Raw genomic sequence first — 18,331 nt, 5'->3', positions numbered from 1 at the left:
ATTGTTTTCAGAAATGTGAATTTATATATTTTGTAAACTCATTTGAACATCAAATAATTTCACGGAAAAATTGTGCGTTTAAAATGTAATTTTTTTCCAACCAAAGTTAGGTGATCCGTTCCTAACATCGACTATGTTTACAAAAAAAAAAACTTGGGTTCTATGAAGTCATATGTAGTTTATTGGGACTCGTAGACTACACCGTCTCACATGTTTTAAGCTATAAAGTATTTTACAAAAAAACGCTCTGATCAAAAGTTATGAGGTCTCCAAGTTGAAAAGTGGCCAAAGTTAAACGAATCTACAGTATTTACCAAATTTTTAATAAAACGACAATAGTGCAAAAAGGTACCTGTCAAGTGGCAGTTATCAAGTTGAGACTTACTAAACGATAAAGATGTCGAAGATAAGATGTTTAGAAACGGACTTAAAACTCAATGAAACGGAGACGAAATAAGAAGCAATTTTTCCAAACAATTTTTTTTTATTAAAAAACTTTGTCACTAAAGTATTCTCATTTAAACTTGAATATTTTCTGCGGAAAACGCAAGCGAGAAGTAAATCTCGCTTCACCAACCAGACTTCCCATCTTTCATTCTCTTAGCTACTTCGAATGGCAGACGAACGCCAGTGTACAGTGCTTCATTCAAACTTTTCAACTGATCGATGCAAACTTCAAACGGGAGACAACACACGTACCTTAGACAAGAAAATGAAAAACACACTTTATTCTCAATTTATACATTCGTAACACAAAACTATGGATAAAATTTTTAATTTTTTTATAAAAAAAATAATAACTGACTGTATTTTATGTTTCTAAAAAACTTTTTCATAAAGTTGCAAAGTTTTATATTCTAAAGATTGCATACCAGGAAGCACAGAAAAAACCAACTGGCCACGCAATAAACCACAACACCAAAAACCAAATTATTACCCACAATGGATTCATTCTAATTATTTGTGCTTCTGCGATATTTGCTTTTTTCCAGCAAAATATCTAAAAATGAAACTCAATTTCTTGATAAATTTTTAATTTAACGCTCAATAAAAAATGACGTAAACTGTTTTTCAATACAATTCGCATGACAAAAAAAAAGAAATTAATTCATCGTACAGCAAATAGTAATCAAATGTAGTATTTAGAAATGCAGCTTTCGCAATTGGAATAAAGAAAGAACGGAGAACTGTCAGAAAATACCAGAATAACATTTGAACCGAATTCGGAAAGCCTTTTTCTAATTGAAACAGTTTTAAAAAATAATGTTCGTTTTTGTTAAATAACATAAGAACAATTATGGGGGAAAAAATTGGACGGAGAAGATAAATATTTTAAAAGATTCTATCACAAGAACAGAGATTAAAAAATGCACTTATCCAAATATTGGAAACGTTTTTAGATGGCACAGTACACTAGAAAAAAAAGTTATTGTATATCTGGGTATTTGTATAGGTATCTGGCTTTTTTGAAGGATAGAGAACCCAAAATCAATGAGAAAATTTAATGAGAAATATTTTATGTTTTACAATATTCATTTATTCATTTCAAAATTATAATAGAAAAAATATTAATAAAATTAACATTGTGTGATACGTCTACCATTAGATTGACTACCCAACTCAGGTGTCTGGTTTCTGCAAATAAATCTATTTCATAAAATTTTAATTATTGGAGCAACTTGAATATGGCTACACACCCTGCCATTACACACCCTGCCATTACATACCCTGCCATTACACACCCTGGCATTACACACCCTGCCATTACACACCCTGCCATTACATACCCTGCCATTACACACCCTGCCATTACACACACTGCCATTACACACCCTGCCATTACACACCCTGCCATTACACACCCTGCCATTACATTAATTAATAAATAAAACTCCAAGATGAATTGTTTTAGTGAACTCATCAACTCAACAACCTTTTTTTTTCACACAGAGTTCATTATAATGAAGGTAAAAATAACTTTGAGGGGTTCACAAAAATTTGGTAACTAGCATTTAATCGCATCAGACCATCTTGTTACTATATTCATGTTGAAGCATCATCATTAGGGCGGGTCAAATTTTTTTTTTTAAGAAGCAGCATATTTTGGGGCGTTCCTATATATGTGTATAGGATGTATACCAATTTTTAGGTCTGTGCTTGCCTCCGTAGGGGTCGCACACAAAATCTGATTTTTAAGCATTTTAAAGAAAAAGGGGGTATAAGAAACTTTTATATATAGCTATTTTATATTTGTTTTATTAATTTATTTTATATAATTGTAATGATTTAGATATACTAAAAAATGTTCTACTAAAATACTGTTTAGGTATTTTATTAGAATAGGGGATTCATGATGTCTAAAAAGGGTATAAGCTTTAAAATGCTTTCTGTTCATATATTACCTTTTCTAAGCAAAAAAAATAAACTTTTAGAAATATAAAAAAATAGAATGAAAAATTTTTATAGGCTACAAAAAAATGTATACTTTTATAAATGTCTTATTTCCATTGCGCTTTCCAATCAAATTTAGGCATTTTCCCCCTGGACTCCAACAGGTTTATTACACATTTGTGACGCTTTTCGTAGCCATATCTATTTTCTGATGCCTTTGTGACTACTCCAACTATTCTTTCCATATTCTGACTATGACAAGGATGCTTTGAGATGCTTAATTAATCTTCATTTGAATAGTCATTCAGTAAAGGTGGTGAATGAACTTCCTCGATGTCCCAATTTATTAATTCACAGTAATCTATGGCTCCAAAATTTAATGTTGTAGGAAGTTTGAAATGTCTATTGGATTCGCTAGTAAACTTGGATTTAAGTATCCTTTGAATGGCTGTAGTTCTAACTTGTTTTCTTTCATCACTTATCATCGCCAATAAAATGTTCTCTGGGTTAGCGAAATATGAGTTTTGCTTCAAAACTTGCTCCATTACCTCCTTATATTTTACATCAGTAATTGCATTTTTAACTAGTTGAGCAATATACCAAAAAATTTTGAGCACCATTGATTGCCAAATAATTTGATTTGATTTGGAGCCATCCTGGTGCATAATATTGCATAATTATTGTAACCAAATCAATAAGTTCTTTTGTTGGCTTTTCTGTAGAAATGTATAAGCGTAGAATACGATTTGCTCTTGTGAGCCACCGAGCATGATGAATGTTTCTTGGAAAACTTTTAGAGATTTCATTTGAAACATCTCCTGATTGAATTGATAAACAGATACTGTAAAGATATTTTTGATCTGAACTTAATTCACTAAAGATATTATCTAGAATTAAATGAAAAGAACCATTAATTTTTTTGAAAGGAACTACTTCTAAATTAGTTAAGTCTTCTGTTATTTTTTTACCAATTTCTCCTTTAAATGATCCAGGGCCAGAAGTTTTTCCATCAATCAACTCAAATACATGTTTAAAGGGAAGTTCATTCAAATGTAGTTGACAAACGAGCCACTGCATTCGTCTATCGAGTTCTGTTTCAATTCATTTTATCACTCCTCCAAATTTTCCAGTATTTACTACAGTTGCATCACATCAGAGAGCATTTAAAGAACCGCTGCTGCTAGTTTCAAATATTAAATGGAGAATTTCATTAGCAATTCAGCGATGAGTTCCATTATCAGGTGTTAGATGATCTACACAGCTGCTGCTTGGTTCTCTAACAATTCTAATATGTTCTTCTTTAATTATCCCTGGAGTTGTTATTGTATTGTCTTTTCTTCCATCAAAACCAAGACATTGTAATTTCATATTTTTACATTTTCTCTCATTTACATTTTTTTATCCAACACGAAGTCTTTTTCTTTCTACATTTTTCTTATCAAGCATATTTTCATATTTACCAAGCCTAATAAAACCATTACGCCTTTTTATTCATTTAGTATACCCATGTCTTTTAGAGCAGCATTGACAATAGCAGCAGTTGCTCTGCAACTGACACGATAACGATCTGCTATGATTGCAAAGTTCATTGTAATGAAAATTTTGAAATTGAAAATTTTTTTTTGCTTAAAGTTTTTATGTAAATAGAATATATACCCAAAAAAAAAAAAAAAAAATTTTGGGGCAAAAATTAGGGTGTGTGGTGCAACCCCTAGGGTGTGTGTAAAATAAAATAAAACTAGTCTACATAGTTTTTTATACTAATTAAAAAACTCTACATAGTGTTGCTTGTCAAAATTTTAAAAAAAGTATGGTTTTGACCCATTTCCCGGTTCTGTGTGCTCTGACCATCTGAAAATTTGTGCCAAAAATAAAACTATAATTCACAAGAAACATTGCTTTTATGATTTACTTAGAAGTGCAGGTAGTGGACGACGATTGCTACGTGAAGTATATGGGTACCATGCCCCATCAATAAAAACATATAAGTATTGGTTGCAGTATTTTAAAAGTAAAAGCTTTCGACACCAGTAACTAAGAACCCGAAGGAAGGCTAGTAAAGTTTGAAGACGCTAAGTTGGAGCGTCACTGGACCAAGATTCATGTCAAACTCAAGGCGAGATTTCAAACCGTCTTATGGCATGGTACAAAAACGATTTAATTGGGTTCTGTATGAACTCAATATAAGAAACACCAAAGACCTTTTTTGCTCATACAAACAAATTTATGGTAACTATTGTCAAACTACATGTCATAATTGTCCATGATAAGAAAAATAACTGTAAAACCACATTCGCGAAAATAAACGTTTATTTCGCTAAAAAAACTTTGAATAAAAGCACTAAAATCTCATCAACATTCTTTTTTTTTTTACATTTAGTTTAGTTAAATTTGTCTCCCTTTAATCTTCAACATGCAGTAATTTGAGCTGAATGTTTTCTTTCTCTTGGCATCTCTTTATTTACTACAAGTATATTATTTTGTAAATAAACTTTGTAAATTTGTAAAAATTACGCAAAGGGGACGGGTGAGGCAAACGCAGTAGCCTTGAAATCGCTTAAGCAATTTTTTTTTTTCATAGAACAATTCCAATTGGAATTGTTCTATAAAAAAAAAAAGGTTCTATGAAAATTTCACAACAAAAACTGGCTTAACCTGTTACTAACAACCTTCAAAATGTAAATATTTAGGCTCAATCAAGTAGTAGTATCTTAAACAACGCCAGACTTCAATCCCAAAGCTGAAGTTAACATCGCTACAAAGGTTACAATCCAGAAGCCAAAGACCAATTCCAAATCTGAGACGATCAACACTTACCAAGCAGTTACTAAGCAGCTACCAAGTAGTTAGCATGCAAAAAAAATAGAGGAAGATTGGCTAGAATTCTGCTCTTAGTCTAACAACAAGTCCCCAAAATGATCTCCTAGATCATTGCTTACCCTTCTGCCAGAGTAATCCTATTTAATACTGTAAAAAGTTGAAACAAACATAAAATTGGATGGTTTCTCATTTCAATCCGTTTTCGACAATATCAGTTCGGCTCTTGAATTTGCAGTAGCACCTGCACATTTTGATACAAATTTAACCTTAAAAAGTAGACCAGAATATTTTTCACTTATCGTCGTGCCGTCCTCAACTATCTGGAAAAATTTTTTGAGTAACTCAGTAAATGCCTCAAGGTTTAGGTCCAGTAGCATATAAACTTACCCACAACACACTTTGCAGTTTCTACAAATGTTGCCTGCTAACCATGGCCGCCGAGAGGGGGGGGGGGGGGGTGGACAGGGAAGATTCCCGGGGCCCAGTGTGTGTACAAATAATTTTTTAAAACAATTTTTAAAAGATTTAAATAACTTATACTTTTAATTTTCAATGACCAGAGCACGTTTCTTTTGGTCCTGGGTATATAATTGATCATAATGAGGGCCCCTTAAAATAACTTCCCCGGGGCCCGAAATTTCTCTCAGCTGCTATGCTGCTAACTGCCTGTTTTCTTTCTATCTTTGCATATATTCTCTAAAATACCAACCCAAAAAGAAAAAATAAAGAAAGCCCATGTCAACCTGTACGTAACAGTGGCATCTTTAGTGGAAAGTGTATAATACTTCCACTAGTGTTTGTAAGGGTGGTGGCAGCCTTTATACATAAGTATCTTTAAGCATCACTCGCGTGTTGCATTACAGAAGCAAACCCTGTCAGCCCGGCTGGAGCATTTTCTTATTCAAAACCAAGTAGTTAGAAAGATACCCAATACTGGCTGCAATTAATTGAAGGTTTTGAGGCGTAAAAAACCACAGGTTTAAAAAAAAACACAAACTTTTTTACCCAGTCTGTCATCAACCACACTGCAAATACAACATCTAATATATAACAACTAATATATAAGTTACTTAAAATCAACTAATATATAAGTTACCTAAAATCAACAACACTCCTGATTTTCAAGTTTTTTATCCCTTGGGAGTTTACCGTTATCAATTAAGGATCTTCTTAACAGAAAATCGTTACAATCAGGATCGTCTCCGGGATGAGAAACAATGGTATTTTTCATATAACGACACGATTCGTTTTCCATGTAAAAACCTTTTGCGCTGCGTGCTGTAATTCCTAAAGAGCCAGTTTATTTCTGTTCAATAAAAAGTTGGTAACCAAACTTTTTGTTAAAATATGTTGTTAATAAAAAAAACCATAACAAAGTTTTATCGTTAAATATTTTTTGCGAAGGAAAAGAGTAACATTACCTGCTAAAAATACAATTTCTCCAACATACGCGTCATCGATTCGCCATACTTTATCCAAATCAAAAAATGGAATCATTTTGCGAATGGTGGAGTTTGACAGGAAAAACCCTGCACCGGAGCAGTACGGGGAGTAGTAGTCGCTTTCATGCTCTTCTTTTGGTACCTTATATCGACCGGTTCTTCTGACGCGAGCCTTATCGATTTTATTTCCAAAGTAGCCGTCTCCTTCAATGTTGCTTTTGACAAACTCTATAACGTTATCCATGTTCATAAAAGTATCGTCGTCTCCTTTTAAAACAGCTTTAAAGTTGATGTTATGCTTGGCCCAAATTAGTCCTATGATGACTTTTTTAGCCAACAAGTAAAAATCTTCAAGCACATCAATGTAAACAATATCTTTCTGCATTTTTGCTTCTTCCGCTATTTCCATCATGGGCTTTGCGTCGGGTACCCTTCCTACAACGAAAACTATCTTATACTTTTCAACGGCATTCCAGTTGGAAGAGTTCCCCCATGACTGTCGGATTCTGTCTCTTCGATTTCGATGGTTCACATAAGAAGAGATTACAACCAAAGTTGAATAGACTGTAGCATTATCTTTTTCAACAGAATCAAATATAATATGCGAAAGTGCGTCTCTTTCTTTAGCAAGGTTCTCTTTTGGGATAATTCTTAAGGGGGTTGTGCTTGAAGGGGTTGTACGTGAGGGGGTTTTGCTTGGTAGGGTTGTGGTTGGGATGGTTGTTGATTTTAGATGCTGAAGCTCTACATTAGTTGTAAAAGATGTGGCAATTTGTCCTGCTGTTGGATTGATCTCAAGAGCAACTCTTTTTGAAAGAGCAATCAACTCAGAATATTTTGCAAACTCCGTCTTCAGTTGTATCAATTCAATACTTGTGAATAAAATGCCCAAAATCATTGAACCCAGAATTAGGTATTTGACCATTCCAGCTCCGTTGAACAAGTAGATCCTAATTCTATACATTTTTGAAATCTTAGAAATAAAATAGAAGTTTAAAATTTGACAGAACTATATTATATATAAATATATACATATATATTATATACATATATATTATATATATATATATATATATATATATATATATATATATATATATATATATATATATATATATATATATATATATATATATATATATATATATTAATGCTTTAGATTAGTTTTAAAAGTTTAAAGCGAAGTATTTTTCTTTGTAAATAATTTGTTAATATTAATATTAATGTTAATATTATTAACATTATGGTATGCTAATATAAAAAAAATTTCAAGATATATAATAGATAAAAGTTTTAACAATAATCTCTATAAGTTTTTTTAGCATTTCAAATTTTATTAGCAGATACCATAAGCATGCAGTCAATAAATTGATAGACTTTTCCAAAATAAAATTTACTCAAATTTTTACTTAAAATGAGGGAATTGATCTTAATCATTCTTTTAATATTTAAAAAATTTTATCTTAAACCTTGAAAACCGCCAATATTTATATAAATATTTATAGAAAAAAAATGCATGAAGTAATTAGTATATTTGATTCGAGTAAATGATGAAATAGACTTCGATTTACAGATTTTGCAATTTTGTAATTGAAACAATTAAATTGTCCTGGACACGAGTTTGAACACGAGTCTGTGACATATAGTCTATGACAACTGATTAAGGGATTAAAAACATTTATTTTTCTTCTTTAAATATTTTTATGCTTTTTTAACATTTTTTTAAATAATATAAACAAATACTAAATGGGAATAATGATCTCCCTCCCACCATCTTACCTTCCCCATCCTCCCCATCCTCCCTTAATTTTTATTTTACAAAAATATAAAACATTGTAGTGAACATTCTACAATATTTTGCATTTTTGTCATCAGTGAGCGAGAGGTAATCGAGGCTTCAAGTAGCTTTACGTTAAATGTCAATAAATTAACTATGTAAATAGGTGCATTATTAAATGTTAACGCTTTGTGGCTTAAATTCCGTAACTTACAACTGTATAACATTTTTTCATTTATTTATAAAAATTTTATACTGAATTTTTCTTTTATTATAACAATTTTTCTATTTATAGGGTTGGTTTGAGACCGAAACCCTAACGGTTTGAAATCTAATTATAGCTCAGTGACCAAAAACAACAAAGTAAATATCATAAAGTATTCATAGGAAAAGAAATAAAAGTAAAAAACAATAAGTAAAAAAAGATAATGAACAAAAAAAAAAAAATAATAAAAAATAGATATAATAATTAAGTATAATAAGTAAGTGTGACAAATAAATGTAATAAAGAAATACATATAATAGATAAATATGATAAACAAGCCTAATAAATAATAAAGAAATATAATAACTAAATAAATATAATAAACAAGTATGGTAACTAAATACACATTTAAAGAAGAAGAAGAAGCTGTCTAAACATTTATGGGTATCGCTTAGATTAATCGAAGCGATATCTTAATTGTAGTCTATTTATTGAAGTTTCTAAACTTAAAAACGTTTAAAAAGTTTATTGTATGATAAATAGGTAAATATAGTTAAAGAAAATTATAAATTAACATAATAAATACACATAAAAAATAAGTATAACAAACAAATACAATAAATAAGTATAATAAATTAATAAATAAATAGATATCAGAAATAAATAAAATAAATAAATACTATAAATAAATATAATAAGTAAATATAACAAATAAATACAATAAATAAATATTATAATATAATATAATAGTTAAATATAATAAATAAACATGATAAATAAATGTAATAAATAAATATAACAAATATATAAAACGGCTAAATAGAACAATAACAAAACCAAGAAAACAAACAAACAAACATAATAAAAAAAAGAATAAAAACAATAAATGTAATAAAAAAAAAGAAATAAAAAAAATGAGCATAATAAAAAAATAAATAAAAAAATAGAAAAATGCCTTAAATAACTATGTTAATATACAAATATGTAAAATAAGTGTAAAATAAATATATTAAATGAATAAGTATAATAAAACAAAATAATAAATAATATGATAAGTTAATTTAACAAATCAATATGATAAATAGATAAATTAGTATATTTATATAACAAATATATATGATATATAAATCGCGAGGTTAGAATTATTTTGTTCTTTCTCCAAGTTTAAAGGTTGGAAGAAAATTTTTGATTTTTTCTAAAAGTAAAAATTGTTTAAAGTTTTAGCTTTTATATTTAAAGAAATACTAACTTATGCTTTAAATAATTTATGTTTAAGCAAATTATTTAGAAAAAATTTTGTAAAATAATGCGTATTTTAAAAGTTATTATTACTAACTAAAATTAATAACTCATTTTCTCCCAACTTTTAAAATTGGAGATAGAACAAAATAATTCTAACCTCGCGAAATGTAATAAATAAATCAGTTGATACAATATTATCAATATTTTATTATGAACTTGAAAAACTGATTTTGAAAAGCATTAAAAGTTTTCGAATCATGGAAAATGTAATTTAAAAAATTAATTATATATATATATATATATATATATATATATATATATATATATATATATATATATATATATATATATATATATATATATATATGATAGAAAATACAAATGTATGACACAGACTAATGCTTGAGAAAATATATATAATTTTTAAAAGTACACAGGGTAATTGTTCAGCTTTAATAATACGTATAAAAACGAACATTTTGACGCAAACTTTTGAATTCATTTTTATAATCGAATTTCAGAGTAATTTAAAAGTCATACAAGTCAAAGGCAACATTTTTTAACCACGCAACTCAATCTTTAATGCTTGACACACCATCAGTACTTGAGCAGTGTCACAAAATATAGTTGGTCTCAATTATTTGAAAAATCCTTGCTGAAAGATTACTCATTTGTTCATTCATTGAGCTAAAAACTGACACCAACTTTTAAGGTAATCCTACTTAAGATTACAAAGACAAATATTCTAAACAAAATAAGTAAAAAAAAAGAATAAAACGACAGTGTTATTAAAAATGATAATCAACAATAATACTTCTCAGCCCACGTTGTTCGAAAAAATTCTTTTTCTATTAGCAATTGTCGTATGGCTTTAATTTTACCTTACCTAATTTATTATGGCTAAACAAATGGACCTGAAGGAATTACGGATCGCAATATTTCTTAGTCACTTTAGTCTGAATCAATCGGAGGAATACCACTTGGATTAATCGAAGTGGTATCTTAATCGGAGTCTATTTATTGAAGATTCTAAATTTAAAAACCGGAAATTTTCACAAAGAAACCTTTGATTTAAAAAACCTGGATTTTGAAAAAAAATTGATTATGTGGGTGAATTTGAAAATGCAGAACAAAATTCACGAAGCGAAGCATTGATGCTTTCAGAAACCATCATCGATCTCTTTTTCAATAACGAACCAGGAGAAATTCTTGTAAAAGAAGCGATTGTTCGACAGATTTAAAAAAAATTTTTTGTATTAAAAAAAAAGTTTAGCAAAACTAAATAAGATATGCGCTCTCCACCAAAACACATAATAAAACTAATAACAGCATTATAGTACGCTACAAACTATTTTGATTTTAGTACAAAAAAAAAATGACTTAATATGGCATAAGCATCTATTCTCGGAAAGACAGAAATTTAACAACAAAACAAAATAACGAAAAAAAAAAGAAAAAGAAATGCAAAAAGGCAAAAGTAATATTACTATTTTCAACTCTAAAACTAAGGAACTTTTAAAAGTATCAAAAGCATATCGGATATATTATCAAAAGCATATCAGATCAGTAATTGATAGCATCTATTGTTCTTCACAACCTTAATACATTTATGGGGAATAAACTTAATAAATTTATCAATTGGTTGAAAAGATAAATCATGAGTTTTCTGTATGGTAGATAAGTAAATATAATAAATAAAGATAAATACACATAAAAAACAAATATAATAAATATACATAATAATTAAACATAATAAACAAATATAGCAAATAAATGCAATAGATAACTATAATAAATTATTATAATAAATAAATATAGTAATAAAGTATGATAAATGAATATAACGTCTAAATAAAACAATGACTAAATAAAGAAAATAAACAAATACATATTTAATCAAATAAGTATAATAAAACAACATAATAAAAAATATGATAAGTCAATTTAACAAATTAATATAATAGATACAATAATATATAAATATAACAAATAAATATGATACATAAATATGATAAACAAATCAATTGCTAAAATATTGGCAATATTTATTGGCAATAATATTTATTACATTGTTTTTATGAAGTTAAAAAACTGACTGGTGGAACGTATTAAAAGTTTTCAAATCATAGAAAATGTAATTTAAAAAATCTAATTATATATATATATATATATATATATATATATATATATATATATATATATATATATATATATATATATATATATTGATAAAATTCAATGGCAACATTTTTAACCACATAAAAAAAAGATGAGGTAGGTTTTAAGCTTCCTTGTTTGTGTCAAAGTGTGGAAGCGGTCGCATTTTCTAACAGAAGTCGTTTTTGATTCACAACTCAATCTTTATTACCAGGTAAACGATCAGTGCTTGAGCAGTCTCATAAAATAGTTTTAATTTAGTTTTTTAGTTAGTTTAAGTTATTTTAGGAGTCCTTTGAGAAAGGTTACTCATTTATTCATTCATTGAGCTAAAAACTGACATCAACTTTTGAGGTAATCCTACTTAAGATTACAAAGAAAAATATTCTAAACATAATAAGTAAAAAAAAATGAATAAAATGGCAGTGTAATTAAAAATGATAATCAACAAAAACTCTTCTTAGCCCACGTTATTTAAAAAGTTCTATTTTCTATTATTAAGTTTCATATGGCTTTAACTTAGTTTACATAATTTATTATAACTAAAAAATGGGCCTGAAGAAATTACGGATCGCAATATTATTTAGTATTGAATCAGTCGGTGGGATATCACTTGGATTGAATCAGTCGGGGGGACATCACTTAGATTAGTCAAAATGATATTTTGATCGGAATGTATTTATTGAGGTTTTTAAATTAAGCTTCAGCATTACTCAACCAACCAGACAATGGTGCTTTATCATCAGAGTTTCCATAAATCCTCAGCATTTAGGCTAGAAAATTTTGTTGGTCATTGCATTACAGTTATTATATTTACATCAAACCATAGTTTAATGAGTTTTGATGTGTGTTTGGGGTCATTTGCCTGTTGGAACGTCTTCTGTAGAGGCATATTTATCTGCAAAAGGCGGTATTTGATTCTCCTGAATTGAAATATATATGTATTTTTCCATTATACTTACTGTAAGATAGAGTGGTCCCAGTTCTAAAAATCCTGAAAAGTACCCTCAAAATATTAAGTGTTTGTCACCCCTTTGTCAAAATTGATTCAAGTAGCTAATAAAGCTTATCTAATTAGTCCGTTGTTATTAAGTACTTGTTTTAAATTTCAATGAAAAGTGGTTCACATCTGGATTTTTTCAACTTCTAATTAAAGTGAGTTATAAATTACAAAAACACATGTGAAATCAATTTTTTAAAAAAAATACTGTCATATTTTTGAAAGGTGTGTTGTATGCAGAAGCATTTTCGGATTTCCTTTATATAATATCTGCAACGATTTTTTGAGGTAATAATACGAAATTTATTTCGTTCTACAACACTCAAAAATACACAGATATTTACAGTGACGACAATAAGATTGTAACAGTTTGGCAATTAACGTTTTTTATTATTTCTATATTGTGTAATTGAATATATATCTTGTTCAACTCTCAATTTTGTTTTTCTTTTAAAAACTTTTGTTAAAATACTAATGACTAATTATGTTTTCAGTATAAAATATCAGCTGTTTTTGACGGAGTTGTTCTGCTAACAAACCAATTTATATTTAATTCAATAAATGAAAATTTGGGGCAATACTAGGTACAAACAAAATATTTTTATTACCTAATTGTCACAAATTATATTACGTATTTTAAACATCTAAAAAACAATCAATTTTAATGAATGTCTTTAAATTGATTTATTTGTCATAATTCATATTATGTTCATATCATTTCATGGTAAAGGTTATTCAGTTTTTTTTAGCACTAAATCTTGTTTTAGTCAACTAATTTTAGACTAAAAAGTTAACTCCCAACCCTAGTAAAAATAAACATGTTAAATAAATAAATATAATAAAACAACATAATAAAGTAAATATAACAAATCAATTTAACAAATTAGTATGATAAATAGATAAAATAATAAATAAATATAACAAATAAATATGATATGTAATATGATAGAAAAATTAGTTGATAAAGTATTGGCAACATTTATTGGCAATAATATTTATTATGAATATATTTTTAATGAATTTGAAAAACTGATAGATGGAAAGTAATTGATAGAAAATACAAATGTATGACACAGACTAATACTTGAGAAAACATATATAATTTTTAAAAGTACACAGGCTAATTGTTCAGCTTTAATAACACGTACAAAAACGAACATTTTGACGCAAACTTTTGAATTCATTTTTATATTCGAATTTCAGAGTAATTTAAAAGTCATAACAATTCAATTGCAACATTTTTTAACCGCACAACTCAATCTTTAATGCTTGACACACCATCAGTACTTGAGCAGTGTCACAAAAGATAGTTGGTCTCAATTATTTGAAAAATCCTTGCTGAAAGATTACTCATTTGCTCATTAATTGAGTTAAAAACTTGCATCAACATTTGAGGTAATCCTACTTAAGATTACAAAGACAAATATTCTAAACAAAATAAGTAAAAAAAAATGAATAAAATGGCAGTGTAATTAAAAGTGATAATCAACAATAATACTTCTCAGCCCACGTTCGAAAAAAAATTTTTTCTATTATTACGTTTCGTATGGCTTTAATTTACCTTACCTAATTTGTTATGGCTTAACTAATGGGCCTGAAGGAATTACGGATCGCAATATCATTTAGTCACTTTAGTCTGAATCAATCGAAGGAACGCCACTTGGATTAATCGAAGTGGTATCTTAATCGGAGTCTATTTATTGAAGATTCTAAATTTAAAAACCGGAAATTTTCACAAAGAAACCTTTGATTTAAAAGACCTGGATTTTGAAAAAAAATTGATTATGTGGGTGAATTTGAAAATGCAGAACAAAATTCACGAGGCAAAGCATTGATGCTTTTAGAAACCATCATCGATCTCTTTTTCAATGACGAACCAGGAGAAAACCTTGTTAAAGAAGCAATGGCTCGACAGATTTAAAAAAAAAATTTTTTTTTAAATAAGTTTAGCAAAACTAAGATATGCGCTCTCCACCAAAACACGTTTTAAAACTAATAAAAGCATTGTAGTACGCTACCAATCAATACGATTTTAGTATAAAAACGACTTAATATAGCATAAGCATCTATTCTTGGAAAGACAGAAATGTAACAACAAAACAAAAAAACCAAAAAAAAAGAAAAAAAAATACAAAAAGGAAAAAATAATGTTAATATTTTCAATTCTAAAACTAAAGGAACTTTTAAAAGCATCAAAAGCATATCAGATATATTATCAAAAGCATATCAGATTAGTAATTGATAGCATCTATAGTTCTTCACAACCTAGTACATCTACGGGGAATAGACTTAATAAATTTATTAATTGGTTGAAAAGATAAATCATGAGTTTTCTGTATGATAGATAAGTAAATATAATAAATAAAGATAAATACACATAAAAAATAAATATAATAAATATACATAATAATTAAACATAATAAACAAATATAGCAAATAAATGCAATAGATAACTATAATAAATAATTATATTAATGAAATGTAATAATAAAGTATGATAAATAAATATAACGGTTAAATAAAACAATGACTAAATCAAGAAAATAATCAAATACACATAATAAAAAAAGAATATAAACAACAAATATGACAAATAAAGTGAAGAAACAAAAAATTGTAATAAATAAATGAATAAGCATTAAAATTGATAAATAGGTTACATAAATATGTTAAATAAATATGTGTAAAACGAATGTAATAATAATCATATTTGTAATAGTGTTAATAATATTTATAATCTGTTTTATAATCATAACATGTGTAAAATGATAATCATATTTAATCAAATAAGTATAATAAAACAACATAATAAAAAATATGATAAGTCAATTTAATTAATTAATATGATAAATAGATACAATAATATATAAATATAACAAATAAATATGATATATAGATATAAAAAATAGATCAGTTGATAAAATATTGGCAATATTTATTGGCAATAATATTTATTACGTTATTTTTATGAAGTTGAAAAACTGACTGGTGGAAAGTATTAAAAGTTTTCAAATCATGGAAAATTTAAAATATGTATATATATATATATAGTAAATAGAAAATGTACGACACAAACTAATACTTGAGAATGTATAAATCATTTTTAAAAGTACACAAGATAATTGTTCAGCTTTAATAACAAATAAAAACGTACACTTTGAGGCGAATTTTTTGAGTTCTTTTGAGTTTTTGTAATTGAACTTGAGAGTAATTTAAAACTTGATAAAATTCAAAGGCAACATTTTTAACCACATAAAAAAACGATGAGGTTGGTTTTAAGCTTCCTTGTTTGTGTCAAAGTATGGAAGTGGTCGCATTTTCTAAAATTGAAGTCGTTTTTGATTCATAACTCAATCTTAAATACCGGGCAAAGGATTTTAATACTTGAGCAGTCTCACAAAATAGTTTTAATTTTTTAGTTTTAGTTTTAAGTTTTAGTTTTTTAGTTAGTTTAAGTTATTTGAGGAGTCCTTTGAGAAAGGTTACTCATTTGTTCATTCATTGAGCTAAAAACTGACATCAACTTTTAAGGTAATCCTACTTAAGATTACAAAGACAAATATTCTAAACATAATAAGTAAAATAAAAATGAATAAAATGGCAGTGTAATTAAAAATGATAATCAACAAAAACTCTTCTTAGCCCACGTTATTTGAAAAGTTCTATTTTCTATTATTAAGTTTCATATGGCTTTAACTTAGTTTACATAATTTATTATAACTAAAAAAGGGCCTGGGAAGGAATTACGGATCGCAATATTATTTAGTATTGAATCAGTCGGTGGGATATCACTTGGATTGAATCAGTCGGGGGGACATCACTTGGATTAATCAAAATGATATTTTAAGCGGAATGTATTTATTGAAGTTTTTAAATTAAGCTTCAGCATTACTCAACCAACCAGACAATGGTGCTTTATCATCAAGGAGTTTCCATAAATCCTCAGCATTTAAGTTATAAAATTTTGTTGGTCATTGTATTACAGCTATTATATTTACATCAAACCATAGTTTAATGAGTTTTGATGTGTTTTTGGGGTCATTTGCTTGTTGGAACGTCTACTGTAGAGGCATACTTTTATCTGAAAAAGGCGGTATTTGATTCTCCTGAATTGAAATATATATATATATATATATATATATATATATATATATATATATATATATATATATATATTTGTCCATTATACTTACTGTAAGATAGAATGGTCCCAGTTAAAAAAATCCTGAAAAGCACTCTCAAAAATATTAAGTGTTTGCCGCCTCTTTGTCTCAGTTTGGTTGGTATGCATTTGTTTTAATCGCCTGACAACCAAAAGTTTGATAATCATTGAAAAAAACTTCTCATACTTTGCTTAATCCCTGAATCTTCCGAACTTCCGAACCTTCCAGGCTTACTACCTGAATCTTCCGGGGTGTGCTTTCGAGTCATCCGAACATAATATTCGCCTTAACTGATTTACCGTCTGATCTCTATGAATATTTGCGAAATCCAAACGTGATTTACGGTTATTTACTGCTATGTATGGTTTTTTACTGTATGATTCCAATACTATCCTGCATCATCCAAACGCTGCCATAGAGTACTTAGCACTTACAAATGAGTTCTTTTTCATCTGCCTAATAAGTTTATGATCAATATGAGGAGTACTTTTCTTCGTCGTCCACTTGAATGGTCAGCTTCAACACTTCCTTTGGTTTTATATTTATTAACTTATAAATATTATATAAGTTAATAAATATAATTATAGCTGAAAGAATCCCACGCATAAAACATAAATATATATAAATATATATATATTTTATGCGTGCGATTCTTTCAGCTATAATTTTACTGTAAGTTTCTACCAAATAACATTTTTAGTGTTGTATGTAACATAAAGGACTAATTATAAAGCAATTTCGCTTTCCTAAGTGAAAACTCTGATTCGAACTGAACAGTTTCTGATAAAATTGCTGCTTTACAGGTTAACGGTGTTGAAATAAATATTCCGTTTGTTTTGAAATGTTTTTATTTTTATACTGTTTTGTATTCACACAAAAAAACAGTTAAAAGAGAGTCGTTACAAAGAAAAATAAAACAAGAATATAATCCACATTTAACATTTATTTAACATTTATTTAACATTTATTTAACATTTATTTAACATTTATTTAACATTTATTTAACATTTATTTAACATTTATTTAACATTTATTTAACATTTATTTAACATTTATTTAACATTTATTTAACATTTATTTAACATTTATTTAACATTTATTTAACATTTATTTAACATTTATTTAATATTTATT

General features: G+C 27.6%; 1 protein-coding gene across 1 annotated transcript; it reads right to left on the bottom strand.

The window, feature by feature from the left end:
* Positions 1-6,208: 6,208 nt before the first annotated feature.
* On the bottom strand, positions 6,209-7,644 carry LOC149876907 (N-acetyllactosaminide beta-1,3-N-acetylglucosaminyltransferase 4-like). The gene is made up of 2 exons (XM_090074868.1): positions 6,633-7,644; positions 6,209-6,498 (listed from the first exon to the last, which is right to left on the bottom strand). The coding sequence occupies exons 1-2, from the start codon at positions 7,615-7,617 to the stop codon at positions 6,314-6,316; spliced, it is 1,170 nt and encodes a 389-aa protein (XP_089930994.1). The 5' UTR covers positions 7,618-7,644; the 3' UTR covers positions 6,209-6,313.
* Between the last annotated feature and the right edge of the window lie 10,687 nt (positions 7,645-18,331).

This window comes from Hydra viridissima, unplaced genomic scaffold (genome assembly GCF_058129835.1).
Source record: "Hydra viridissima isolate aposymbiotic clone 2 unplaced genomic scaffold, HvirCarnegie_v1 scaffold_17, whole genome shotgun sequence".
Lineage (NCBI taxonomy): Eukaryota > Metazoa > Cnidaria > Hydrozoa > Anthoathecata > Hydridae > Hydra > Hydra viridissima.
Note: the sequence above shows the minus strand (reverse complement) of the source record. Positions and strands in the feature narration are given on the sequence as shown.